The 12,281-nt window shown below is 41.6% G+C and overlaps 2 protein-coding genes across 3 annotated transcripts in view; one reads left to right on the top strand and one right to left on the bottom strand.

The window, feature by feature from the left end:
• The window catches only part of LOC309492495 (uncharacterized protein), a 201,847-nt gene that overhangs the window by 105,555 nt on the left and 84,011 nt on the right, over positions 1–12,281 (top strand). The window lies entirely within an intron of this gene.
• The window catches only part of LOC309490066 (uncharacterized protein), a 117,981-nt gene that overhangs the window by 82,387 nt on the left and 23,313 nt on the right, over positions 1–12,281 (bottom strand). For both annotated transcript variants that reach the window (XM_082159049.1, XM_082159048.1), the window contains one exon: positions 9,847–10,099. In XM_082159049.1, the coding sequence (XP_082015175.1) occupies positions 9,847–9,904 (58 nt within the window). In that variant the 5' untranslated portion in view covers positions 9,905–10,099. The remainder of the gene's footprint in view (positions 1–9,846; positions 10,100–12,281) is intronic.

The following is a 12,281-nucleotide window of genomic DNA, read 5'->3' on the forward strand; positions in this document are numbered from 1 at the left end:
GTGACATTCCATGTCCCTAGAGCTAGATTCCGCGTCCAGGGATCGGGTTGTCTAGGCCCCCGCCTTCGACTGCCGCCCGATCCACTTAGCACCGGCCCCTTACGGTCCCTCCTGCAGGTGGTGGGTCCACGGGAGGGTGGGTCCACGGGAGGGTGGCCCCACGTCGCTCCTTCGGGCTGAGCCCGGCCGGACCCCATGGGGGGAGGCCCGACCACCAGGCGCTCGCATACGAGCCCCAACCCCGGGCCTGGCTCCAGGGTGGGGCCCCGGCTGCGCCATACCGGGCGACGTCACGGTCCTCGTTTTTTTTTTCATCATAAGGGTTTTTGAACCGCTCTTAGTCTGACCCGTCGCCTAGGACCTGTTTGCCTTGGGAGACCCTACCAGGGGCATATAGCCCCAGACAACATAGCTCCTAGGTTCATTCGGGTACTCAAACCCCTCCACCACGGTAAGGTGGCAGTTCAAGGAGGGGCTGGTATGGTAACTTCCATAAAGTAAAATCCCCAGAGAAGTAATTCAACCCATGTGATATTTAGAAGGAAAAACATTGATTAATATCTTGATTATAATCACTCATTACATATACATTGAAGCAGCAGTGGATTTCAATCCACCCCCTTCACTGTAAAACAAACAAAAAAATTGGCAGTATTGGTTAGGTCTCATTTGTGTAGTGTCGGCCAATAGCATTTCAGTTCAGGCTGTGAAGGGGCGTGTAAAACCGGGAGAGTCCCGGGTAGGTCGGTCATTAGCATGCGAGTCAATCTCATTCGCCAATCGGCAGAAAGCAGATGCAAAACACAGTAATAGGTACTGTGCACATACGATTGTTTATATATTCATATTTAACATAGAACATAACTCAACGTTTAACATAATCCCAGATTTATGAATATGTAAATGTCTGACCAAACAACTAAAATGTTAATTATGCAAGAAAACCTTTGTGCTTTGGTCATCTGAACCACTGATTTTGACTTGTTTTATTAATTTAATAAGTAAATGAGAAAGACATTTTAATAAAGCCAAATAATTTTTTTTTGTTACAAGTAAATACTTTCGTGGACTTAAGACAACACATTAGAGACTCTTTTTCGCCCCCTGCTGGCGTATTTATGTAATATGAAGAAATTGTCACTGAACAAATTAATGTACGAATCATTTTGGTGAACGATCTGAAAATGAACGAATCTCTGGAAAGAATCCAAATTTCCACCACTAGTAAACACATTCAACCATCACGGTTCGGCACGGTTAGCCAAGTGTGCTGAGAGTTCAGGGCCGAGAACGGTTTGTAATTGTGCCGTGCCGTACCAGGCTCAAGTGGAAACACAACTGGAACCTTTTCCGAAAGTGGAAAAGCAGCTTTTGTTTCTCAGCACATAAAGATGAACTACTTACCGTGACCTCAGACTGTGTTGATGTGGTTTCTCCACTGCATGGATCTTCCTGTGTCGCTTCAGGTCACTTTTAAAAGAGAAACTGTTTCCACACTGATCACACGTGTGCGGCTTCTCTCCAGTGTGGATCCTCTCATGTGTTTTCAGAGATGATGATCCACTGAATCTCTTGTCACAGTGTGAACACTTGTAAGGTTTTTCTCCAGTGTGGATCCTCTCATGTTATCTCAGATGTCCTGACAAACTGAATCTCTTGTCACAGTGTGAACACTTGCAAGGTTTTTCTCCAGTGTGAATTCTGTCGTGCTGTTTTAAATGTATCCTTGTAGCAAAAGTCTTCTCACACTCAAAGCACATGTACTCTCTTACACCAGTGTGAGTTTTCTCATGTTTATGTAAATTAGAGAGATCCAAGATGGCGCCGCGGATGGCTGCCTCGGTGTTGAGCTCTCCAGTTGTTACACTGTTTTTGTTAGTTTGTTCTGTTTTATGTTTGTCATTCGCTATCAGTTATACCAGGGACGAACTGCTGAACATTCGGCAGTGCACACCAACTGATCACCAACCAGTTTTTGATTCTTCTGGCGTTTTGCGGAACATTGTCGTCGGTTGCGCCGCTGCACTGTGGAAACAGTATAAGACGCGCAGGCGTGGGAAGCGAGCCGGCACACTCGTTAAGCTCAGGCAGCGCGGATTCAGAACGGCGCTGCCTAGCATCCATCTGGCGAATGTCCGCTCTCTCCCTAACAAAATGGACGAACTACTTCTGCTCTCACGCAAAAACAAGGACTTTACCAACTCTGCTGCTCTGTGTTTCACGGAAACCTGGCTGAACGAAGCCATTCCGGACAGCGCGTTACATCTACCGGACTTTCAGCTGTTCAGAGCGGATCGCGATATGGAGTCAACGGGGAAAACGCGCGGTGGTGGGACATGCTTTTACATCAACAGAAGGTGGTGTACTGATGTAACTGTGTTAAGGAAGATGTGCTGTCCTGATGTGGAAGTGCTTTTCATTAACTGTAAGCCGTTCTACTCGCCGCGGGAGTTTTCCTCGCTCGTTCTCATCAGTGTTTACATTCCACCGCAAGCACACGTGAGTACGGCGCTGCAACAGCTGGCTGATCTGATCACAGAAACAGAACAACAACACCCGGACTCTGTTCTTATCATTCTCGGAGACTTTAATCAGGCAAAACTCACACGTGAACTGCCTAAATTCAAACAGCACATTACATGCCCCACCAGAGACAATAATATTTTGGACCATTGCTACACCACAACAAAGGATGCATATCGCTCCGTCGCCAGAGCAGCTCTAGGACTTTCCGATCACTGCCTGGTTCATCTTCTACCAACTTACAGGCAAAAACTTAAAACTGCTAAGCCAGTAATAAGGACTGTAAAGAGATGGACCAACGACACAGAGCAGGTCTTACAAGCCTGTTTTGAATGCACTGACTGGAGTGTTTTTGAAGCTGCTGCCAGCGATCTGGACGAGCTCACAGAGACTGTAACATCATACATCAGTTTCTGTGAGGATTTATGCATCCCTACCAGGACTTACTTATCATTCAACAATGATAAACCATGGTTCACACCAAAACTCAGACAGCTTCGTCAGGTCAAAGAAGATGCCTACAGGAGTGGGGATAGGATCTTGTATAATCAGGCCAGGAACACATTGACAAAGGAGATTGAAGTGGCTAAGAAGAGCTATGCCAAAAAGCTGGAAAACCAGTTTTCCTCCAACGACCCTGCATCAGTGTGGAAAGGCCTGAAAGACATTACCAACTACAAGACACCATCCCCCAGCATCGACAGCAACAAGCATCTTGCGAACGAGCTGAATGTCTTTTACTGTAGATTTGAGACCCCCGATCAGACACCCCATACCCGCCCTGACCATCTCTCTACACAGCCATCAACACCTCCAGCCATCCCCCTCCCCTCCCCCCCCTGCACTTCAGATCAGTGAGGATAATGTGCGTCAGATCTTCAGGAAACAGAAGAGAAGGAAAGCACCAGGCCCAGACGGTGTTTCACCAGCCTTTCTGAAAACCTGCGCTGACCAGCTGGCCTCTATCTTCTCACTGATCTTCAACAGATCACTGGAGCAGTGCAAAGTCCCTTTCTGCTTTAAACGCTCCACCATCATCCCAATCCCGAAGAAACCAAAGATCACAGGACTCAATGACTACAGACCTGTTGCCTTAACATCTGTGGCCATGAAGTCATTCGAAAGACTGGTGTTAGCATATCTGAAGGACATCACTGGACCCTTGCTGGACCCCCTGCAGTTTGCCTACAGAGCAAACCGGTCTGTGGATGATGTGGTCAATATGGGACTGCATTACACCCTACAACATCTGGACAAACCAGGGACCTATGCAAGGATTCTGTTCGTGGACTTTAGTTCTGCCTTCAACACCATCGTCCCATCACTGCTCCAGACCAAACTGACCCAGCTCTCTGTCCCTAGCTCCATCTGTCAATGGATCACCAGCTTTCTGACAGACAGACAACAGCTAGTCAGAATGGGCAAAATCACGTCCGACAGCCGCACCATCAGCACCGGTGCTCCACAGGGATGTGTTCTCTCACCACTGCTCTTCTCCCTGTACACAAATGACTGCACCTCTAAAGACACCTCTGTCAAGCTCCTGAAGTTTGCGGACGACACTACTGTTATCGGACTCATCCGGAACGGTGACGAGTCTGCGTACAGACAGGAGGTGGAGCAGCTGGCTCTTTGGTGCAGTTATAACAACCTGGAGCTGAACACGCTCAAAACAGTGGAGATGATCGTGGACTTCAGGAGAAACCCCCCTGCACTCCCTTCACTCACCATCATGGACAGCACTGTGACTGCAGTAGAGTCATTCAGGTTCCTGGGCACCACCATCTCTCAGGATCTGAAGTGGGACACTCACATAGACTCTATTGTGAAGAAAGCCCAACAGAGACTGTACTTCCTGCGTCAGCTGAGGAAATTCAACCTGCCACAGGAGCTGCTCGTACAGTTCTACTCAGCTGTCATCCAGTCCATCCTCTGCACTTCCATCACCGTCTGGTTCGGCTCTGCTACCAAAACCGACCTCCGTAGACTACAGCGGATAGTTCGGACTGCTGAGCGAATCACTGGCACTACCCTTCCCACACTCAAAGTACTGCACTCATCCAGAGTGAGTAAAAGGGCTCGCAAAATCACTCTGGACCCGTCACACCCAGCACACTTTCTGTTTGAACTGTTACCGTCTGGTCGACGCTACAGAGCACCGAGCACAAAAACAACCAGACACAGGAAAAGTTTCTTTCCCCAGGCCATCTACCTCATGAACACTTAAATGTTCCCCTACTGTGGAACAAACATGTGCAATACTTCCCTCAGACATTTCATTATAGCACCTTATAACTTTATATATATTTATAATTTATAATCCTTTATTTTTATTTTATTTTTATTTTTTCTATTTTTTATTTATACCTATGTTACTTGTCACTTGTCTTGTCACTTTGTATTGTATGTGTACTGGAAGCTACTGTCACCAAGACAAATTCCTCGTATGCGCAAGCATACTTGGCAATAAAGCTCTTTCTGATTCTGATTCTGATTAAACAGAAGTGAAAAACTCTTTCCACACACAGAACATGAATGCGGCTTCTCATTCATATGAACTGCCAGGTGTGACTTCAGGTGTGATGACCTAAGAAATGTTTTTCCACATTGATCACATGTGAACGGCTTCACTCCGGTGTGGATCATCATGTGGACATTAAGGTGTGAAGATTGACTGAAACTATTCCCACACTGATCACATGTGAACGGCTTCTCGCCGGTGTGGATCCTCATGTGTTTCTTAAGAGATGATGATTGACTGAAACTATTCCCACATTGATTGCATACATGTGGCTTCTCTCCTGTATGAACTCTCATGTGAATCTTAAGATCTTGTTTGTCTGAGAATCTCTTTTCACATTGATCACATGAGAACGGCTTCTCTCCCGTGTGGATCCTCATGTGAATCTCAAGACGTCGTTTGTTTGTGAGACTCTTTCCACACTGAGTGCAGGTGAAAGATTTATTGGCTCTTCTTTTCTTTAAAAAATTATTTTTAGTTTTTAAGCGACTCAAAGGTTTTCCTCCAGGTTGGACATGATGTTCCTCCTCCACTTCACTCAGTTCTTCACTCTCCTCCCTCTCTTCCATCGGGTCTGAAACGACAGTAAAACTCTTATTCAGGGCCGGCGCGTGCACTTCTGCCGCTCTAGGCGAAAAACATTTGTGCCGCCCCTAGGGCTGGTCCGAATACCATTTTTTGAGCTTCGAAGCTGCGGTAGTAATGAACATCGAATATTCAAAGCTTCGAGAGGGTGCTGAAGATATTCTTCTCTCTAATAAAGGCAGGAATCTCTATGTGTCTATGTCCGTTTGCATTTTGATTATTTCGAGAACCGTTCATCCAATCGACTTCACAAGGGAGTGCAGTGTAGCATTTGGTGGTGCAATATAGATGGACAGGTGAGACGCGACACGTTCAGAATTAATAAACTTTTAGTAAACTACAGAACACCGCGAGCGGGAAGCGGCGCACCTCAAGCGGGCAGGGCTTTTATACTTGACGCACGCTGCACTAGCAATATAAAATGCACACACACATGTCTGTTAAATTAAGCAATACTTTAAGGTAGTCTATATTTTTCTGACTAAGGGTCGGTATTTATGGAAGGGGCCACCGGAGGAAAATAGGGGAGGGTCTATATAAAATAGGGGAGGGATTACTAAAACAAAATATGTTTTAGTAATTCTTCTATAAATTACACTGTGCAAACCAAAAGATATATACCCACCGGATGAATAAAGATCGGCCTCCACAGAACATAAAATATTATTTTTATTTTATTTTTCGTGTTCGCATTTATGTGAAAAAAACAAACAAAAAAAACAATGTTACGGGCGTGACAGTTCTCCATTATACGGACATGACTGCTCTGAAAGCGACTTTAAAAATTTCACAGAGACCTCAAACAGAAAGCACAAAGCCTTTCTTTAAAGTGAATTTCGTTTTTTTATTAATTGTATCTTAATTTTAATCAATGTTTCATCTGGATTTAATAAATAAGAAGTAAATATAGTAGAAAATAGATAATCACGGAGGCGCGGGCGAGTGAACTGGACTCTTGTCTCATAAATGAACCGAAACTCAGCGTAAGGTATGCTACTTGCCTCACAGACCTGAGAAATATATAGAAAGCTTGAAATGTCTACTTTTAAACAGAACAATTAAAAAAACAGACTGCTTTCTGCTTATGAAATGTGCATTTCTCTCTGGCGCGTTCTGAGAAGATCGCGACGCATCGTCAACTTCATCTTTGCAGTCGACACAGAAAACACTTGTTTATTAATAAACAATTAAAATGTTTCCTTGCTATATTTGACATATTAATAATCATTACTTTTGCTGGTTCTTTGTGACAGCTTTTAGATGCTTTATTGGCAGCTCCACCCACATGTTCACCATCAGCACCGAAAACATGATTTTTTAAAAATCTAAAATCAAAAATCGTGATACGAACCGAATCGTAGGTTTGGTCTATCGTTACAGCCCTAGTAAGATGAGAAAGCAAGAGTTTATGGTTTAAAAAACAAAAAAACAAAAAAACAATGGCTATCTGAACATCTTTGCCAAGCGCAAACCAGTACAGAAGTAGGCTAATCAATAAATTATCGGGGAGGGTCATGCCTTTTTTCACAAACATTTTGGAGGGTCATAGAAAAATTTATTGCTGGCGAAGGGAGGGTCATGTCTTTTTTAACTCCTCCGGTGGCCCCTTAAATAAAAAACGAACAGTCCCTAACTAATTACTGACACAGTAAAGGGTAGATTTAAATTAAGAAAAACTAAATTTCAATAAAGAAAAACTAAATTTCAATAAAGAAAAAAACTAAATGTAAAATTTAAATAAAGAAAAAACAAAATTTCAATAAAGAAAAAAAACATTTAAATAAAGAAAAAACTAAATTTAAATAAAGTAAAACGAAATTTAAATAAAGAAAACGAAATTTACATAAAGAAAAACGAAATTAAGTTAAATTAAAATCGAGATTAATTTAGGTTGATAATAATGGGTAAAAAGGCTAATAGCCTATATCTTTTTTTCTATTGTTATATTTTCCACAATGTCAAAGCAACGCAGCTTAACCCAAAACACAAGCTCAGGCATGCACTTCTGTCCATACAAACTCCGCTGTTCTGCGCTCTAGCCAGAGAACACTCCCATTGCAGGAACACTTTAGGCCAAGAGGAAGCAAATATATACATATAGGCCTACTATATGCGTAGGTGGATGTGATCGGGGATTTTGGCTGTGTAACATTTAAAGCCACTTAAATTAACGAAATGACTCAAATAAAGATTCGTTCATTTTTATGAACGAGATCGAACAAGAGAGTCAGTAAAATTATCCGAACTTCCCATCACTCAGTCATGAGTCATGACTCGTGAGAGCAGGGGGCGGGGCGGGGCGGGGCGGGGCGGGGCGGCGCAGCGGCAGCTCAGCAAATCATATAGCCTATTTTGTGAATTGTTCATTCCCGATTGGTACACATTTTGCCGCCCTTACAAAAGTGCCGCTCTAGGCAATTGCCTAGTTCGCCTATATGAACGCGCCGGCCCTGCTCTTATTGTAAAATACACTTGAAAGGATTGCTCCTGTCTGCCTCTCTGCCTGCTGTGAGTTTGTTTGCTTCAGTGCTATACGCTCCGTATAGCCTCGTTTTTCTCTCTGTTTTGAACCATCGTCAAAAAAGAGAGAGGTTATCGAAGCCCTCGCCCCGTGGCAAATATCCAGATACTTACATAATTGTGATGAATTTAATCCTTTGTAAGTTATTTTGCAGTGTAAGATTACAGTTACACCTTTAAATATTACATAAATGTATTATGTATTTTTCTTAAACTTAGTGAGTGTATAAAGCAGCAAAAAGTAATTCTTGAAAAAATCTGCACAGTAATTTTATAAAATCTAAACATGTTAATAAAAACAAATGACTATTAGTACTCTTATAAAATTCAATCAGGCAATCATACATTTCACAATTTTATATTTATGAATGTCAAGAATTCAGAAGTGTATATATTTATATAGCCTACACTACACAGAAATAATATGCAATTAAATTATGCTTTTTTTAAATGTATTGTGCAGGCTAGGTATAAATAATATAGGCTTTTAATAATCTTTCAGTGCGCAAAACCATGATACTGGTAATATGAAACGCTTATATGTGTGCGCATCGCGGGTGCAGAATGATGTGCTCAAAGCAACATGGAGTCACAGTGTGCAGCGCTGCACAAGTGCGCATTTAAAGGTTCACGGCACAAAGCGAAGAAATGTTGAGCGCACAAATCCTAGTGTCTATCTGTCCAACAGTTTATTGACCATTTGTTTCTTCACAGTTTTAAATTCCAGTTATTGTGCGTTTGATGCCGATTCATAGTCCTTGTGATGTGTGTGATCTAACAGGCACACGGTAGCAAGTCGTTTTAAAACAGCAACAAACGTAAAATACAAATACACAAAATAAAGTCATTTTATGCAAATCCACAGCCTTTTATCTACAGATCAAGCATTATAATGTGAATATAACATTAAGCTATGGAATGGCTTCAGATGACTTTGTGAAATTATAATCAGACCCTCTCAGACCCAAGTCACCCAAACTGATGTGAAAAAAGCGGGAGGCGCCGAAAAGCGCGCTGTTTGCATCCCCGAATAATCCAGATGTGCTGTGTTTTACAGAAACCTGGCTAAAACCAAACGATTACATTACTTTAAATGAGTCCACCCCGCAAGATTACAGTTATAAACACGAACCCCGTCTGAAAGGCAAAGGGGGAGGTGTTGCTGTAATTACTAGTAATATTTTTAAAATCACTAAGAAATCTAGTTTTAAATATACTTCTTTTGAAGTGTTGGTGCTTAATGTAAAAAGTATATAGTGTTAAGGGCCGTTCACACTAAACTTCTCCTTCCATTGACTTTACACACATGTGAAAGTGGGACACAAGGAACACAAGATCAAGGGAATTTCACTGCGAGAAAGAACACAAATGTTTGCAGTAAAGCAGAGTAGATTGTAAAATTTACATTTTGGAATGATTATTATTTGTTATACAGGTTCGTAAAAATACGCACAAATTCCGGTAACATTGTTACAAATTGTAAACCATATGTTGTAAAATAAAACAGTTAAAATATTAAAATTTAGTTTGACCTGATGTTGACAATATGAAACCTCCCTATACCGACCATTTGTTAAAAAATAAACTTTTGCAGCCATGTCATAGTTGAACTGTTTGTCTAAATGTGATGAAGTGCTTGAATGTTTCTAACATGAATGTTCTTCAGCATCATGAATGAATGAAGAATAAACACCAACCTCTTTGTTCTTCAGGATCTTCAGTGTGTTTCATTCTGCAGGGTTCTGGATCACTCATGTTCTCACTGTCCTCTTTAATAAACTCAGTCTTTGCAGATTTCAGCTCTTCCTGATGCTCTGATGCTCGTCTTCACTTGTAGCTGATGGGAATTTACAGCATTTATAGGGGAAGTACAGTGGGAGGAGCTTCATTGATGATGAGTTACTGTGGGAGGAGCTTCACTGATGATGAATTACAGTGGGAGGAGTTGATCTGCCAAAATCAAACATATATAAGTTACTGAGTTTAGTTAAATTAAAAAATGTGCAATAAAACGAGAGATGCGATACATGGATGTGCGCTGTGTTATTATGCGTTGCTATTGACAACGGTTATTATTATATTATTAAGGAAGGAAATGCCACAGAATATTATCTTGCTTAAAAAAGTGCATGGAGCTGCTTGTTTTATTTGTTGATTTTCAAATATTGAACTGTTTTTAGTGTGAGCATCAGTTCTTTTTGAGAACTTTCATCTCGTTTTAACAAAACCGTGATAATAATGATAATCACAATAATTTTGGTCACCATAATCGTGATATGAAATTTTCATACCGTCCCATCCCTAAATATGAGGGAAGTTACTGCGAGTTAAAGCTGCAGTCGGCAAGTCTGGCAGATTGGGTCGATTAGCCAAAATTTTGAATGTTTACAACTCTCATGCCCCTCCCCACTACCAGCGAGCACCCTCCCATCGAGGTCGTGCTCGTCAGTGCGTCACTGTGCGTGTGTACCTGATTTTCTGTGAACGCGTCCGTCTCTTCAGCATCTATCAACACCATGGACTCGGAGGTAGGCTGCCCTGGCTAATCTATCCATAGATAGCAATAACCGAGGAATTGGAAGCTTGTTAGTAGATTTTCTCTCCGCCATCACGCTTCATGCAATCTCCAGGCGAACTTCAGGCGTGGCGTGTGCATGTGATATTAACGTGCGCGAGTGAGGGGGGATCTGTGGCGTGTGCACGACCTGTGATTGACAGTCAGATCTCACACCCCCCTGCGCTGATTGGACCTGATGAAGCGGGAGCGCTGGATTTTTGCAAAACAAATAACACGCTCCAGGTGGAGTTAGAAGCTCGGGGTTTTTTCTAAAACCATCTTATTTATGTTGTTCTGTCGGATTATAGTGTCAATTTCACTGAATATGATCAAAAAAATGTTGCAGACGGCAGCTTTAACCAATAAGATAGTCTATACTTTACATCATATATGAATATGACACATTGAATAACAAGGCCATATATATGGTCAGTTTCTGGCTATCCTACCACATGTTCATTAGTAGCCTGGAGGACCCTTATACTGTGTTCATAATAGAGAGAATAGGAGACAGTACCTTCTAACAGAAAATAAATCCCTCTTATTTGCTGAGACTACCATACTAGAATTTCTTAAAGCTACATATAGTATGCAACAAATCCCCTCAGTCTGCTGACACCAATGAAATGAGCTTTAAGTGACAATTTACAGGAGATCTGAAGACATCAGCATAATAAATGAGGTGAAAACAGGAACTATTGTCATGAAATAAAGAGTGTTTTCAGCAGATCTGTTAATATTGATGAGCCTCAGACTATCAACACTCATTCAACAAGCCATTCATGATCATCAGCAGATCATCTCACTTTATTCTGAGTGTTTGCTGTTAGAAACACATTATTTGAGTCAGGATACATGATAAAAGCCTGTAAAACTGCTCTATTGAAAGATATCTTACAATATAACATAAATCATCAATAATAAAACAAAATAATACAATAACCTCTTGTAAAGCCCGCTATATTTGGTCCAATTTCCGGTTCGCCAATACACGGGGAAGGTCTAACGTGTTACTGTCCTTTTCTCGAGGCAAAGTATTAAATGCAGTACATTTAAATATGTATTCTCTCGTTATTTCATCTGACTCCATAAATGAAAAGTTTTAATAATATCTGTGCCTCACCAAAAGTGGGCGAATATTTGACTATTCCCTTTAACTATTAAATGAACAATGTCAAAGACAGTTAGAATAATCAAATGTAAGAAATTATTATGTCAGGTAAATGTATCAAGCCAATTTCTTAATCAGTTCAAAGATTATCGATACAAAACATCAAATGCTCTGGAAAATGAGAAAAGATGCTAACCCAACAATAAGAAATACATGAGGCTGAGAGATCGCCAATCACCAATCTGGTGGTCACCCCCGAAACCAACTGTCTGGAATTTCCTAATTTATCAATTCTTACAATTTTAACGATGTCTTTAATGACTATTCTTGGCTGGCAAGTTTCAGCCACATAGAAGCCTATGGAGGAGTGAGACATCTCTCAGATTTCATAAAAAATATCTTAATGTGTGTTCCGAAGATGAACGAAGGTGTTACAGGGTTGGAACAACATGAGGGTGAGTAAT

This window comes from Leuciscus leuciscus, assembly GCF_965113295.1.
Source record: "Leuciscus leuciscus genome assembly, chromosome: 1".
Lineage (NCBI taxonomy): Eukaryota > Metazoa > Chordata > Actinopteri > Cypriniformes > Leuciscidae > Leuciscus > Leuciscus leuciscus.